Source organism: Panicum virgatum, chromosome 6N, assembly GCF_016808335.1.
Source record: "Panicum virgatum strain AP13 chromosome 6N, P.virgatum_v5, whole genome shotgun sequence".
NCBI lineage: Eukaryota > Viridiplantae > Streptophyta > Magnoliopsida > Poales > Poaceae > Panicum > Panicum virgatum.
Genome location: NC_053150.1, coordinates 11,133,944 through 11,150,950, shown reverse-complemented (window position 1 = coordinate 11,150,950; position 17,007 = coordinate 11,133,944). Strand labels below are relative to the sequence as shown.

At 48.9% G+C, this 17,007-nt stretch overlaps 1 protein-coding gene across 1 annotated transcript; it reads left to right on the top strand.

Moving 5' to 3' along the window:
• The first annotated feature begins 841 nt into the window (after positions 1–841).
• LOC120679248 lies at positions 842–16,255 on the top strand. The gene is made up of 2 exons (XM_039960797.1): positions 842–1,133; positions 13,899–16,255. Exons 1-2 carry the CDS (start codon positions 1,078–1,080, stop codon positions 16,003–16,005), a joined length of 2,163 nt encoding a protein of 720 aa, XP_039816731.1. The 5' UTR covers positions 842–1,077; the 3' UTR covers positions 16,006–16,255.
• Positions 16,256–17,007: the final 752 nt, after the last annotated feature.

Below are 17,007 nucleotides of genomic sequence, written 5' to 3'. Positions count from 1 at the left end.
GAATCTTCTCCTTCCTCTCTCCACAAACAAGAATATATTTTCTTCTACTTTAACATTGTTACTGTTTGCCACCACACTGACAGCGGAAGCTAAGGAACTATGATTCCAATCTCTACCAAGCAAAGTTTCTTGGTTTGGCCCAGCATGGTGGACCCGTGTGGAAGCTGGACCAACGTGGAAGATGTCGAGGATATGAAATCTATCCCCTAAAGCACCGATTAAATTTTACTACATCCACCTCAAAAATTTTACCCCAATGAGATGACAGAAACATCATGTACCCAAAAAACTGTACCTAGGAATCCCCCTATTGAAAATCAACGGCTATCCACGATTCCTATCGAGCTTCAATGCGATCCGACGTAACCCGCCCCTAGAAACAGCATTTGTAGGTGCGAGAAGTAGGAGTGGGTACCGTATCCGCTCTTAGAAATACGTTTTTATCCGCCCCTACAAACCGTTTTTGTAGTAGTAAAAAAGTTAAAAACAAAACAGGGCCCTAGAAGGAAGACACAGTTTTTTTAGGCCATACAAGTAATTCTCTCAATAATTTAAGTGACCTCATGGAAGGACCTCGTAATCTCGGCCCAAAATGTTGAACTATTCCAGGTACTATCTCCTTTTTTTGAATGAACGGGCACAAGATTATGCCTATTTCATTGATATAGCAGAAAGGTACAACCGGCTAGCCGGTGCAAGAAAAAAAAGTTAATCTCACAAAACTAGACCCACTAGATCTTTTGCTCCCACCGCCACCTAGGTTAGAGCTTCCTTTTTTATAGTCGACACGAGAGCAGTCGCCGACATTTCCTGATGTCTGAAGGGTCTACGGTTCCTGTCCTTGAAGATTGTGCCACTCAGGTACTATCTCTTTATATAGGCCGTAAAGACAACATCAACTTCTAGGTCCACTATCCTGTGCCTCCCAATGATGCATGTGTGTGCTGAGAGTGCCATTTCCACCTACCTGTTCCATCCCCTCGTTCTCTCCATGAATCAGAACCACATCTAGTTGATCCAAATCCAACTTGGGTTCTCCCTTTCTTCCTTTTAGCCTCAACCACACCTTCGAGCGACATGAGGGCTCTCAAAGAACTCGGAGAAGTTGGCGTCCTTCACGCAGCTCAAAGCAGGTACAAACAAAGATACCATTACCATTTTATTTTAGAAATGAGTAGTTATTGTTTTACTTCCATGCGAGGACCCGCATATGCCTCTTTATTTGTTAGCAGCCGATGAGAGCAGAGATCACAGCACACCACGAGCCCTTGCATGCTCACCCAAATCTCTCGCTGCTCTCTTTCTAGATCTCCGGTTAACTGATTATATTAGGAAGGTGTATGTACTTAGATGGCTAATTTGCTAAACACGCATGAGCCATATATCTTGAGGAACGAGGACATGATCCATGTTTCTCACCTTCCCCAACACTTGTTCCACCTGAGGCCACAGCTTGCTTTCTTCCATTTTAATAGTGCACATCACGTCTATCTCTCCTATTATATTGCAGCTGTATAGGATGAGACTCTCAGCTTCTTTCGTGGCTTGTGAAAATTCAGTAATTTGCTTAGTAATTGCCTTTTTCGTAGCTTCAAATTAGCGAGAAAATCTGGTGAGAATGACTGAATGAGCTAGGCGCCAGTACAAATATCCTGCTTTTGTTTTCCTTTAGGAAGAAAAGAAAGATTTGGGAGAGGTGGGTGGGTGGGGGTAGAGAAAACGAAAGGAGTGGAATGGGACACTTGATAAGGGGGAGCAAAGACTGACCAAGTCGTGAGTCTTCCGTGGGTCCTTGCACCTGCTCTCCTGCTGCTGCTACTACTCCCTCCATCCCGCAAACATTGCGATTCTGGCTATTATTTATTTCTCACAAAGATTGTCATTATCGCTTTTCAATACAACTCTATCTCTATCTCTTTCCTCCATCCGTCCTCGCTTCCTATGAACTCTCTATCTCTCTCCTATTCCTTAATCCCCGTGCCCAAACCCAAAATCGCAATCTTTGTGGGATGGAGGTATTACTAGCCCACATGAAGTGACAACAAAAATTGACCGGCTCTAGTTATGGGGCTGGAAACAGCTATAGGCTATGATGCAGCTGCACAACACAGCATTCTATAATCTGAAAGCTCTGGACCGCCGCTGCATGGGAAAAAGCCACCTCTGCCTTGGTCCCACCACTTTATGAGAGAATATATTGTTAGGTTGATCTCCACCGGGCCAGTCCAACGACTAGGCCGAACCTTGACTCACGTCCTGATCGGGGACGCCCAGCCCAAGATAAGGCTGGTGGGCCCCCGTCGCGCAGCCCTATAAAGATGAAGTGGGGACTAGCAGCTCTTTTAACGAGGTTCGCCGCCGCTACAGTTCCCACCGTCCAAACCCTAACCCGATCTTGAGAGGGAGGCGCTGAAGCGACGGGAAGCTGCCACCAGTCCCGGCTGTCGCCACTGCGACGCCTCTGCACCCAGCGTCGCTGCCCTAGAGCAGTCCTTCCCCAACGAACCAGTGATGGCCAGGTCGAATTCCTCAAGAATCAGTGAGTACTCTCACTCGATCTACTGCTGAGGGACCGAAACTGGCGACCAGAGGGGGGGGTGAATGGGAGCCGATCAAAATTTCTTTGAAATTTGAACCATCGGCCTATGTCCCAAAAACACTGCAAACCCTCGAAACTAGGTCAGCGAGAATAGCTATGGACAAGCTATCTCGAAGCAGAAGACCTAGGTCGCAACACGGAAGCAAACGCGAGAGAAACTTCTCAAATCGCAGCACAGCACACACAGACCGGTCTGACCGGTGCACTGGACCAGTCTGACCGGTCGGGCAGTTCAAATTCAGACAGACCGATTTGACCGGTCTAGCCTACCGGTCTGACCGGTGTTGTCCAGAAAACCCGCAATCAATCCTTGAAACCATGAATCTTGAGCAAACGAAGTCCAAATCCAACCAAACTTGGAGGAAAGCTTCGTTACTACCCCGTGAACATATCCCCAAAAGATCTCACCCAAAAGATTCACGGATCGAGAGAAATCGAGGAAAGATCAAAGAGGATTGGGTTTTTTCAAGAACACAAAATCGCCAATTCGTGAGAACTCTCGATTCCAGTAGGTTCAGCACTTGGCTAGAAGGATTAGAATCATCACAAAGAGTCCATCAAACCACGAATTCAAGGGTTGGTCTCCTCCAAACAAGAAACACACCAAAAGAGGAGAATTGAACCCAAAATGCAAGAGAGAAGGGGAGGACAAGATGCTCAGCACACACAAGTGAATTTCAAACAAATTTCATCCATTAATTCTCAGAGGAATTCACCTATACAACAGCTAGAGTCATCCGCCCATCATCCACCCTGTAGATTGGAGAGATTAGCTATAATCTAACTCTCTTTGCGTTGGAGTCCTTGGCCCTAACCTAGAGCAGGGGCAGGGAGAAGGAAAAACGAAGAGAAAACAAAAGACTCAAGAGACTCAACCAGCCACGGGCTGGTGGGGGTTTTTTATACCCAGCTGCTGCGGTCAGACCGGTCAGTCTGCAGCAGCCCGCTGTACAGCCTCGATTGACGGCGGAGCTTCTTTCTTCGACACAAAGTCTTTGCTGCGATGCCGCCATGTCGACGAAGTTCCGGTCCGCGGTTTTGGAGGGTCCGCAAAACCCGGGTAGATGGCCGATTTTGAGAAAACCGCCAAAACTCCTCGCGCAGGAAGATTCCCGCCTCCACGTCGTGGCCGTAGACGCCGTTCCCGCCTCAGCCTTCTGACGGCCCTAGACGCCGCCCGACGCCCGTCACCTCCTTGCCCGCAGCGCCAGTCCCGTGACCGACACCCGTGCCTCCATGACTTGGCGTCTTCAACCGCCGTCCGCCTCCTTGGTTTTGTGGCGCAAACCAAGAAACCCGCCTTCCGTCGCCGCTTGCGCCCTCGATCCAAGAGTGAACGCCACAGCTGCCGCCCGGTCCGAGCACCTCCACGGCAGCTCACCGTCGACACTCGACGCCCATGTACCTACAATCCAAAGACCAAGCGCACGATCACACCGTGCGGTTGACAATTCACTCATCACAGGCAGGATAGAGTACTCACATTCCTCAATCTCCCCCTTGATGAGTGCATTGTCAACACACCACAAACGAGCCAGAGAAGTGATAAACAAAGAAGCAAAAAGAACGAAGAACTCAAGCAAGTGACAAAAAGCTCAGAAAGGCAAGACCAGTCACTTACTCAAGCACAGATCGATTCCCTAAGACAAGGGCAACGGCTCGACGCAATCGATCAAAAGCCAAAAACATGACTTCCCAAAGACAGAGGTAACGCTCGACGCAGTCATGCTGAAAGCAGAGGAAAACTGAGGAAAAACTCAAGAGCTAGAAACAAAACAGACGCTCCCCAAGCAAAGCTTTTCCCTCTCACAAGTGCAACTCTCCCAAAATGATGCACTCTCAAAGCCCTGTGCACAATAAGTTTTGCAAAAACCAAACAAGTCTCCCCCTTGTTCGATCACTTCTCCCAAAATTCTCCCCCTTGTTGGCATATGCACACATTAAGTCTAAAAAGACCTAAAGCTCCCCCTGAAGCTGAAACTCCCCCTGAACAGATGCTATGCAATGAATGAAATGCAGGAGGTGTAAGTGAAAGCATTCAGGGATACAATGATATGAGCAGCATCTAGTCACAAGCACGTGTGCATCCATAAACAAGACCTGCATCTAGCTCAACAGGGTATATCAAATCAGTCTAGAGCTAGGCAAGTTTAGTTTAGGAGAAATAAAAGCATCACCCATGATCTAGCACTAACAAATAGGGAATGGTAAGCAGTGCTAATCAAACTCATACAGGTGAGCCATAGTAGCCAAAAGCATGTTGCAAACATTCATTTTTCCATCAATTATATCAAGCAATTCTTAATGCCAGGGGTTGAAAGCTTGTCATGCTTTACTTAGCAACGAGGCCAAGCCTATGCCAAAGACAATCAGAAGCTTAAGGCACTCGTTTCAGTCATGCACAGCCTTGCCCGGGTTCTCACTAGTGCAAAGTGAGCCGTCCCGAAAGCTTGATCAGTGCGACAAGCAATCCCACCTGGATCTTTTCAATCCATTTCAAGAGCAGTTCAAGCAATTTTTCTAAAATTAGATCATTTGAAGTATGAATTGCTGAATGAAAGGCTACACTAGCATGAATAAGATAGCAAAGCATATCAACATGCCCTAACATGCTAGTAGCCAAGACAGGGTGATCATATTTTCAGATTTTCAAATCAAAATAGCTTAACTCAGATGATGTCATATACACAGTGGAGCAAGCTATGCATGATCAGATTTATCAACTCACACTAGCAGGTACTAGAAGATCATAGCAATGTATACAAGAATGCTAGTGCAAGTGAGACAATGCAAAATGCAAACATGTACAATGCATATGCACAATGCAACTACCAAACCTAGAAAACAAAGAAGAGAGCAAACAAGACCTACAAAACTAACCAAAGAAAAGTCAGCGATCAAAAGGGGTAACAAACCCCAAGCTCCCCTCGCAAGCGAGCAAAAGTGTCCTGCTCTAGTGGTTTGGTGAGGATATCTGCGGTTTGCCTCTCTGAAGGGACATGGATCAAATCTATGTGTCCTCTCTCATGATTATCTCGCAGGAAATGGAATCTGATATCTATGTGCTTGGTTCTGGAGTGTAGGACAGGGTTCTTTGCAATGCTAATGGCTGACATGTTGTCTATGAAAATGGGAACCCTATCATAACTCAGTCCATAATCCTGCAAGGTTTGTCTCATCCATAGGATCTGGGAGCAGCAGCTAGCAGCGGCAACATACTCAGCTTCTGTGGAGGAAAGCGCTACGCTAGCCTGCTTGCGAGAGGACCAACACACCAAAGATGTACCGAGAAATTGACAAGTGCCGGATGTCGACTTGCGATCCAACCGACACCCACCGAAATCGGCACTAGAAAAGCCCACCAAAACCAGAGAAGAATCCGCAGAGTACCAAAGACCAAATTCAGGGGTGAATTTTAGATACCTGAAGATGCGTTTCACCACCTGCCTTTGGGAGGTGCGCGGAGAAGCCTGGTACCGCGCACAGAGGCCGACCCCGAACTGAATGTCCGGCCGGGTCACCGTCAGGTACAGGAGCGAGCCGATTATGCTCTTGTACTCCTTCTGGTCCACCGCCTCGCCATCCAAGTCCTCAACAAGCGCCGTCGAAGTGCTGATCGGAGTCAGCTGAGGAGACAAGTCACTCATATCGAACTTCCGCAGCAAGTCCCTGGTGTACTTGGCTTGATGGACGAACGTGCCCTGAGGAGTTTGCTTGATCTGCAGCCCGAGGAAGAACTGCAACTCACCCATCATGCTCATCTCGAACTCCCTGGACATCTGCTCAGAAAACTTGGAGACAAGAGCGTGAGAAGAGCCACCAAAGATAATATCATCCACGTATATCTGAACTAATAGAAAGTCATTCCCAGACCGCATGAGGAACAAAGTTTTATCCACACATCCCATTTTAAAACCCTGAGACAGCAAAAAGGTTTTCAATCTATCATACCAAGCTCTAGGTGCCTGTTTCAAACCATAAAGAGCTTTCTGAAGTTTATAAACACGGTTTGGAAATTTGGGATTTTCGAAACCAGGGGGTTGCTTCACATAAACTTCTTCTTCGATAAAACCATTCAAGAAGGCAGATTTAACGTCCATTTGGAAAACTTTAAAACCCTTGGAAGCAGCAAATGCAAGAAAGATTCGAATAGCTTCCAAACAAGCAACAGGGGCAAAAGTCTCCTCAAAATCAATACCCTCTTATTGGCAAAACCCCTGGGCAACAAGACGAGCCTTGTTCCGAACAACCAACCCATCCTCACCCTGCTTGTTCTTGAAAACCCACTTCGTTCCGATGGGATTACAAGCAGGTGGAGGCTCGACTAAAACCCAAACTTGGTTTCTTTCAAAATTTTCAAGTTCCTCATGCATGGCATTGACCCAATTAGAATCAGAAAGAGCGTGTCCAATATCTTTGGGCTCAAAAGAGGCAACAAATGCTGATTGAGCAAAGCCAGCGATACTTGTTACCTTAGACCTGGTGACTCGCTCATTGAGATCACCTAGCATCTGTTGAGGTGGATGGCGACGCTGAATATGTCGAGGTGCTTCCCGTGTCGAAGTCGCCTCCTCCTCAACCAAAGCTGGTGTCTCCTCAGGTGCAGCTGGTGAAGCCTGAGTCACCTCCTCGATCGGCCCCCGTGAAGTAGACGTAGTCGGAACGGGGCCGTCATCATCGTCCGAGCTCGTGGCGGAGGCAACTGGGTCCACAGCACGCGTGGTAGCCACAACCTCACCCTCCGCAGCTTCTTCCTCCTCATCTTCAAAGATAGAGGTGCCGAGCTCATCATCTCCTGCAACTTCAAAGACAGAAGAATTGCACGGTGCAGTCTCATCGAAAGTGACTTCACAAGTCTCTCTGACGGTGTTAGTATCAATAATCAGCACACGGTACGCTCTAGAGTGAGAAGCATAACCGAGAAAAATACCGTCAGACGAGCGAGACTCAAACTTATCAAGATTTCCATCTTTCAGCACAAAGCACCGGCAACCGAAAACTCTGAGATGGTCAACACGGGGCTGGCGTCCAAACTGCAACTCATAGGAAGTCCTGTGCATGAAAGCACACAAGAAAATGCGGTTGGACACGTAACAAGCGGTGTTAACCACCTCAGCCCAGTATTTGCGAGGAGTCCTATGCTCATCGAGCATCGTCCTCGCCATCTCAACTAGCGTCCGATTCTTCCGCTCTACAACTCCATTCTGCTGTGGAGTGTAGGGTGAAGAATTCTGGTGTTCAAGCCCTTGATCACTGCAAAAGGCACCAAAACGAGCATTTTTGAATTCTGTGCCATTATCATTGCGAATCGCTCGCATGGCCTGGGGTAGCTCATTTTTCAACCTCAAAATCAAGTCTCGAACAAACTCGAAAGCCTCATCCTTGGTTCTCATGAAAAAGACCCAAGAATAGCGAGAAAAGTCGTCAACAATCACAAGAACGTACCACTTCCCACCAACAGACACCATCCGAGAAGGACCTACTGTGTCCATGTGTAGCAATTCTCAAGGGTGAACGGTCATCACCTGATTAACAGGCGGATGAGAAGCGGTAGTCATCTTCCCATGGCGACACGGATGGCAAACAAGGTCCTTTTCAAACTTCAATTTGGGCAATCCTCGGATCAGGCCAAGTGAGCTCAGTCTCGACAACTAATCGAAGCTCGAATGTCCAAGTCTCCTATGCCACTTCCACAAATCAGAAGAAGGACCAGCCAACAAGCAATGAGAAGGGCCAAGAGGAGTTCTAGAGAAGTCAACCAAGAAAACCCGATCGCGAGGTGTAATCCGGCAAACCAAGTCTCCTCTGGAATCCAAAACACATGAACAACCCTCCTTGAAGCGAACCTCAAACCCCTCATCAAGAAGTTGCGAAACAGAAAGCAAATTGAACCCAAGGTTCGAAACCAAAGCAACCTCTCTCAAGGTAAAGCGATCAGAAACTCGAACAGCACCAAGTCCAGGTACCTTTCTTCTTCCATTATCCCCGAACACAATGTACTCCTTTGTGCGCATCGGGGTGAGGCTGGAGAACCATTTGTCATTTCCGGTCATATGGCGAGAACAACCGGAGTCCATGATCCACCTTTTCTCCAAGCCTCCGACCTGCACATCAGTAGTGAGACAAAGGGTGAGCAAACGTCTCAACACTGTGGTTAGCAAAGTGAGAAGCAAACCAGTGTCGAGCCATTTGCTCTACAGAAGGGTTAGCAAAACCAGACAAAGTGTATCCCTCATCCCGTCTACCGCATGACTGACGAACACAACCGCGAGGAAAGCGTGGAGCATCGAAACCTCCTCCAAAGCCTCGGTCCCGTGGTCCATAGCCGTACTGAAAACGGCCAAGAGCACGACCGGCAAAGGGACCACCCGCTGAAGCACGGTAACCACCACCATCTCCCTGACCTCCACCTACACGGCGTGCCCTAGCATCTAGCCTACCACTACGCCGAGAAGGACCATGCACCCGAGCAGAGTACATGTCCGCGTTCCGTCTCTCCTACTCTCTCCTCATAGCCCGCTTCCTCCTGAAGCAAAACTCCTCCAGGTGACCTTCCTTGTCACAGTACTCACAGTGGTACTTCACCTCACGCTTGGGAGGTGGAGGCCTAGCCTGCGGACGGGGAGGAACAGCCCTCTTCTTCTGGGCAACCAGGGCTGCGGCAGCATGGAGCATGTCGAGGGGATTCCTCAGCTCATTGGGCTTTGGAACCCAAACCTGCTTCTGCGGAGGTGTTTTCGGTGGTTCTTTAAGCACACCATCCGTGGGGTCAACAAGCGAAGGCTGCGTGCTCGTACTAGCAGTGTTTCTAGCAGCCTTGCCGATCTTACCATACAACTTGTCAAAGTCTAACTTCGTGTATGTGTAACCGACCACAAACCCATCACCATGCTTGAACTGCTTGATCATCATGCCCAACTGCGGCTCACTGCTAGAAACCCAACTCAGAATCGCCCTAAGATAGGTATTCTCATTCTCCAAGTTAGCTTTCTCTACCGCAAGACTATCCAGATCAGCAATCAAACCAGGGCAAATAGAGCAGTCAATAGGTGGGCTAGACTCTACAACCTTAGTCTTCCCAAAAGACTTGATCAAAGCGTTCTTCTCATCTAGCTCCGATCTAAGCGTGGGACAAAGCTTACAAGCACCAAGCAAAACTGGCCTAGACTTCATCTCCTCTAGCTCGCACACAACAGTAGCAAACTTGGACTGCAACGAAGCTAGATCGGACTTAAAGATTGGACACTCATCACATTCAAGCACATCGCTAACAACAGGAGCGTCCTTAACCAGTTCTAGTTCATGCTTGGCCTTAGCGAGCTCATGAGACACGTCAGCAAGCGAAGTCTTAGCAGCATATAAGTTAGCGACGTTCTCATCATGCTTGGCACGGAGAGCAACAAGTTCATTCATGTGAGATATGCAGCCAGCACACTCATCCTCACTACATTTCTCCCTAGCACATGCCAGCTCAGCCCTAAGCTTTCTACGCTCTCTAGCTGCTTCCTTAAGCAGCCTTTTCTGGTTGTCGAGAGCGGCGTACAACTCCCTAACCTCTGTATCTAGCATGTTGATCGTGGAGTTTACCTCTGAATCACTCTCGGATCCAGGAGAAGAGTCGGCGTGCGTCGGTGTAGCATGTCCACCCGAAGACGCACGAGCACCATCGGCTTCACCCGCCATGGTGCAGAAGCTCTTGCGTCGACAGGCCACCAAGCAAAGGCCGATGAAGCCGGTGGCTTCCTTGTCCCGCTTCTTCTTCTTCTTGTCGTCATCGTCGGAGGTCGGTGAAGAAGAGCGGTCGGTGTCGGAGCTCTTGTCGAGGTCGCTGAGCTGCGCCAGGAAGGCCTTCTCCCGCTTCTTGGCCTTGTACTGGAAGCGCTTCTTGAGCGACTCCTTGTCGAAGTGTCCTTCCCGGTCACGACTGCGGTGCTTGCGGTGCCGACACTCCTTGTTGGAGCCTCCCTCGTCGCGGTCGCGGTGGCGGTAGTAGTCGAAGTGGTTGTTCTGGCCACCGCCGGACTTGTTGAAGCAATCGGCGATGAAGTGGTTCAAATCGCCGCAGTTGTAGCACCCAGGGTTCTTCTTCCTCTGCCTGTTGTGGTAGACGCGCTGGAACTTGCTGATGAGGAGACACAAGTCGTCGTCGCCCAACGTCTCCAGTTGCTCATCTGTAACATAAGGCAAAGAGGCAAGAGAAAAGCCAAGGGCAGAGTTAGCGTTAGAGCTCGATCCACCTGGGCCAGTCACAAGAGCGATGCTCTTGGAAGGAGGGGCACCATTGAGCTTGGCTCGTGTCTGGTTATCCACCTCCGTGGCCTTGAGCTTGCTGAAAAGCTCGTTCACCGTCAGAGTCTCATAGCCAGCAGACTCAATGATTGTGTTCACCTTGAGATCCCACACAGAGCGGTCAAGTGCGTAGAGCAACTTGAGGGCCTTCTCGTGCTCTGTGTACTCAAGGGCATCAGCAGATCTGTTCGTATTGACTTTGTTCACAATCGACTGAAAACGAATGAACATCAAGTCAATGCTCTCACCCGGCTCCTGTGTGAAGTTCTCGTATTCACGCCGGTGAGTCTCGAACAGTCTAGCCTTCACCTGTGGTGTGCCCTCGTGGTAGTTCTCAAGGCACGTCCAAATCTTGTGGGCTTCCTGAAAACCCTGGACGCGCGAGAACTCCGTACGAGAAACGCCAGCGAACAAGGCATTCACAGCCTTGGCGTTAGCCTCGTGCTCGGTCACTTGAAGAGGAGTGACCCGAGCGGCAAGCATCACGTAAGCCTGGTTCTTGGTAATATCCCAAACCTCGGCTCCCATGCTCTGCAAGAAGGCTCTCATGCGAACCTTCCAGTAGGCATAGTCCTCGCCGGAAAACACCGGGATCTTCCCAAGACTCGCCATGGTCGCCAAGTGGTTTTCGAACCGGTTAAGGTACTGAAAACCTCAACTAAGCTCTGATACCAATTGAGGGACCGAAACTGGCGACCAGAGGGGGGGGGGGGTGAATGGGAGCCGATCAAAATTTCTTCGAAATTTGAACCGTCGGCCTATGTCCCAAAAACACCGCAAACCCTCGAACCTAGGTCAGCGAGAATAGCTATGGACAAGCTATCTCGAAGCAGAAAACGTAGGTCGCAACACGGAAGCAAAGGCGAGAGAAACTTCTCAAATCGTAGCACAGCACACACAGACCGGTTTGACCGGTGCACTGGACCAGTCTGACCGGTCGAGCAGATCAAATTCAGACTGACCGGTTTGACCGGTCTAGCCTACCGGTCTGACCGGTGTCGTCCAGAAAACCCGCAATCAATCCTTGAAACCATGAATCTTGAGCAAACGAAGTCCAAATCCAACCAAACTTGGAGGAAAGCTTCGTTACTACCCCGTGAACATATCCCCAAAAGATCTCACCCAAAATATTCACGGATCGAGAGAAATCGAGGAAAGATCAAAGAGGATTGGGGTTTTCTCAAGAACACAAAATCGCCAATTCGTGAGAACTCTCGATTCCAGTAGGTTTAGCACTTGGCTAGAAGGATTAGAATTGTCACAAAGAGTCCATCAAACCATGAATTCAAGGGTTGGTCTCCTCCAAACAAGAAACACACCAAAAGAGGAGAATTGAACCCAAAATGCAAGAGAGAAGGGGAGGACGAGATGCTCAGCACACACAAGTGAATTTCAAACAAATTTCATCCATTAATTCTCCGAGGAATTCATCTATATAACAGCTAGAGCCATCTGCCCATCATCCACCCTCTAGATTGGAGAGATTAGCTATAATCTAACTCTCTTTGCGTTGGAGTCCTTGGCCCTAACCTAGAGCAGGGGTAGGGAGAAGGAAAAACGAAGAGAAAACAAAAGACTCAAGAGACTCAACCAGCCACGGGCTGGTGGGGGTTTTTATACCCAGCTGCTGCGGTCAGACCGGTCAGTCTGCAGCAGCCCGCTGTACAGCCTCGATTGACGGCGGAGCTTCTTTCTTCGACACGAAGTCTTTGCTGCGATGCCGCCACGTCGACGAAGTTCCGGTCTGCGGTTTTGGAGGGTCCGCGAAACCCGGGTAGGTGGCCGGTTTTGAGAAAACCACCAAAACTCCTCGCGCGGGAAGATTTCCGCCTCCACGCCGTGGCCCTAGACGCTGTTCCCGCCTCGGCCTTCTGACGGCCCTAGACGCCGCCCGACGCCCGTCACCTCCTCGCCCGCAGCGAGGCCCTAGACGCCGTCGACGCCCGTCGCCTCCGCCAGTCCCGAGACCGACGCCCGTGCCTCCACGACTTGGTGTCTTCAACCGCCGTCCGCCTCCTTGGTTTTGTGGCGCAAACCAAGAAACCCGCCTTCCGTCGCCGCTTGCGCCCTCGATCCAGGAGTGGACGTCACAGCTGCCGCCCGGTCCGAGCTCCTCCACGGCAGCTCACCGTCGACACTCGACGCCCGTGTGCCTACAATCCAAAGACCAAGCGCACGATCACACCGCACGGTTGACAATTCACTCATCACAGGCAGGATAGAGAACTCACATTCCTCAACTGCTAGTTGATCGAAAATGCTCTAACATATACGGCTCAATGATGAGTCAGACCATTGCTGTAACTTCCAGCGGATGAACGCATCTGCGCACATCTTGATATTCTAAAATGGAAAAAATATCTCAACACAGAGCACGTATCATGATACAGATCATATTCTTGTTGCGGGACCTACATTATCAGCCAAACTCCTAGAATAATATGTGAGGGACATTTCAAGCGTGGTCCTCACAATAGATGAAAATCATGTAAAGTGTTATGTAGTTGGTTTCAATCGTGCAAGAGGTAGAAAACAATATAAAACGTGGTCAGTTGTAAGGAAGCACTGAGCTGACGAAATAATATTTTCCTGGAGCAGAAGTACATGACTGAAGGTAATCATTCCCAGAAAGATTATTTTGTCAATAGAAAATGGTCTGTGATTCTTGTCAATTTTCTACAATAGTTATAGATAACTTGTTTGTTGGGAATAATGCTATTGACAATATTTTTGGAAGATATACAAATTTTCCAGGCCACTACATAATTTTAGAACACAACTAAAACTTCGAACCACTTGTAAATTAAATATAAGCCACCACTTATGATACAACTGTAGGGGAAGATGGAAACTCTTGTGAATATATATCTCTCTAGCATGAACATATTTGCCACAATAACATTATTCGAAACAAATTCATTTGGATAATTTTTGCCATTACTCTCATCTGTGTTTATTGTTCCTTTTCAACTCTTTAATTATATAATTTACATTTTTAATCACACACCAGCTCACTCTCACGTGCCCAACAATTCATCAACGAATGGGAGCTCCAGTGCATGGTGATGGCCAGTCTCTTCCTGCAAGTCTTCCTCTTCTTCGTCTCCGGCTTCCGCAAACGCCATAGCTCCCGCATCCTCAGCGTGCTACTGTGGCTCGCATACCTTTCGGCCAACCCCCTTGCCATCTACGTCCTTGGCCGCTTCACCCTCCGCAGCAGCGGCAACCGCCTTGCCTTCTTCTGGGCGCCCTTCCTGCTGCTCCATCTCGGCGGGCAGGACACCATGACGGCCTTCTCTATGGAGGACAATGCGCTCTGGAAGCGCCACCTCCTCAGCCTCGCCACCCAGGTTCCCATGGCCATCTATGTCGTCAGCAAGCAACTGCGTGGGGATGACAAGCAGCTGGTGGCTCCCATGGTGCTCATGTTTGTTGCTGGGACGGCCAAATACGCTGAGAGGATATGGGCGCTTAAGAAGGCAGGCTCGGTGGCACCTGGCACAAGTAGCTCCACTTCGAACCTTGTTTCTCGTGCATCCAACGATGCCTCCTGGGACATGCAGGGTTATTACAGTCAACTACTCTTTGTTGTGACAAAGAATCAGGAGAAGAATTTCGAGCTCATTCTGCACGTGGCAGCCGAGGGCTTCAAACTAAGCCTGCACTTTTTGATGGACATGACCCCTTCAATCTCTCTTCTTCCTGATGATATCAAAGGGATCAAGGAGGCGCTGGAGGCGTTCAGATCTTCTGAGAACATAGTCCACATGGCATACAAGTTGGCGGAGATCAATCTATCGTTAATCTATGACTACTTGTACACAAAGTTCGGCACTCGTCATTTCCACATAGCCCCAGTTTGTAACGCCTTCCACCGGATCATCATTCTTACACTAACTTCAGTGGCGCTTGGGTTGTTCGTGAGGGCCATGGCTGGTGGAAAGGGGCACGATGCAGTTGATGTCATCATATCCTATGTGTTACTTGTCGGTGCCATCGTATTAGAGACATGCTCTATCTTCATGTCCTTCGTCTCATCATGTTGGGCATACAGGACTATCATGTCCTGTCCACTTACATGCCCGTTGTGTCAAAAGCTCCGTGGTGCACATGCAGCATTGCTCAGTTTGGCCAGGCTTCTCCATCCAGGAAACAAAGGAGAGTGGTCGGCAAAGCTGGCCCAATACAGCATAATCCGGGCATGCATCCAGGAGAAACAAGAAACTGGATTGCTGCAACGGACGATGCGTTGGATCGGCATCAAGCAACAGACCATCACACATATCAGAGTCTCCCCTGAGGTCAAGAAACTCCTCCTCGATAAATTGCTGGACATAGCTACCACTCTGCGTGGGACGGAATGGGACATTGGCGTTGGCAAGTTCAATGGCCAATGGGCGCAGTGGGTGGTTGAAACAAAGCAAGATCATCACCAGAGAGCAGCTCAGCAGGTGCTCCAGGTCAGCAACATCAAAGGATTGGAGTTTGTGTCAAGCGCGCTTCTTTGGCACATTGTCACCGACATATGTTTACTCAACGATGACGATGAAGTAAACGGCAGCTCCTCTCATGGTGAAAACTTAGATGGTGGTTCAGCTTCATCCCACCATGAGACTGTGGACAGCATCTCAGGGCTAAGAGGCCCTGCAGCAGAATTATCAGACTACATCATGTACCTCATCGCAGATTGCGGCGCCATGGCTGGCAGTGAAGGGCACTACGCCGTCATTAGGGGACAGCGCGAGGTGTCACGCTGGCTGGTTGAGAAGCATAGTGGATGTGATCGAATGGAGGTGATCCGGGAGATTCGTGACGAGGACAGCTCTTTCTTCCACGAAAACTACTACCCGTTATTGGATCGAGCTCGCCGGGTCGCCTCAGACTTGCTTCAGATTGAAGAAGAAGGCGGTCGCTGGGAGCTGATCACCGCTGTGTGGTTAGAGATGCTTTGTTACACGGCGCACAACTGTGGAGCAGCGTTCCATGCCAAGCATCTAACCACCGGTGGTGAGTTTGTCACTCATGTCAAGATGCTCCTGTTTATGGCAGGCTTCCCTTTTCTGAAGGATGTGAAGGAACCCTTATTTCCGAATAAAGCTGGTAATATCTATTCATAAAATAAGTAGTAAGACTGACATTTCTTCTTTTTTTTTTGTTTGGTTCTCTGGTCTTGATCCAATAGCAGCCTCCATTTGTCTGAACTGTCATAACGTCGAATTACGGACATGTATTGGTGGGGATCGGAGAAATGGGCATCAAACATTTAGGCGCGGGCTTTATGCATGGTAGGGTGAACCTTGGTCCAAAAATAACCATAGATTCGTCTATAAGATTGTCAATTGCATGTGCTGGAATATGTTTCAAATATATGTATGCGTCCAGTTTGTTGGCAGGCCGAACTGGGCTTGTGAATTCCTCCAAATCACACATCCCAATTGCACATCATTATTCAACCGGCCTCTGCAAGTCAATTACATGTGTAACTATGAACAAGAGGCATGATACAAATAAGCCACCTAACACTACTGGAAACCGAAATTTCCTTGCTGATGAGTAACCGACAGGGATATTTTTTCTGTGGGTACACCGACAAAAAATACCAATAGCGCTAACTTGACAGGGAAAAACAATTTGTATGTCGCCCCCCCCCCCCACAGGAAATTTTATTACCGACAGGTTAAGAACAATTAATTTTCCAGAGGGACCGAAAGGGCGACCAGAGGGGGGTGAATAAGAGCCAATAAAAATTCTCGCGAGACGAAGCTTGGCTAGAGATCCCAAGATACACCCAACTCTAGAATCCTAGGCGAAGCATGGAGTAGCTATAGAAAACCTAAACCAACACAAAACAACCCTAGGAACAAGCTAGAACAGTCGCGGACGCGAGCACGAAAAACAGCACAAGAAGCAGTAGAAGAGAACGCACGGTATAACCCACCAGTTGATCCGACGCACGAATTTAAACAGCGTCGGTTCAACCGATGAGGCAGAGCCGGCAGCAAGAGAAGAAAGCACCGGTTGATCCGACGTAGAGAATGACTAGGCGTCGGTTCAACCGGCGATGCTACACTGGATGATCCGACAAATTCAAAGTCGAACGCCGGTGCAGTTGTCCAGAG

Coding starts and splice junctions, on each gene's coding strand:
- LOC120679248 (XM_039960797.1), top strand. CDS start 1,078: ATGAGGGCTCTCAAAGAACTCGGAGAAGTTGGCGTCCTTCACGCAGCT. Junction 1,134..13,898: donor CTTCACGCAGCTCAAAGCAG/GTACAAACAAAG, acceptor ATCACACACCAG/CTCACTCTCACGTGCCCAAC.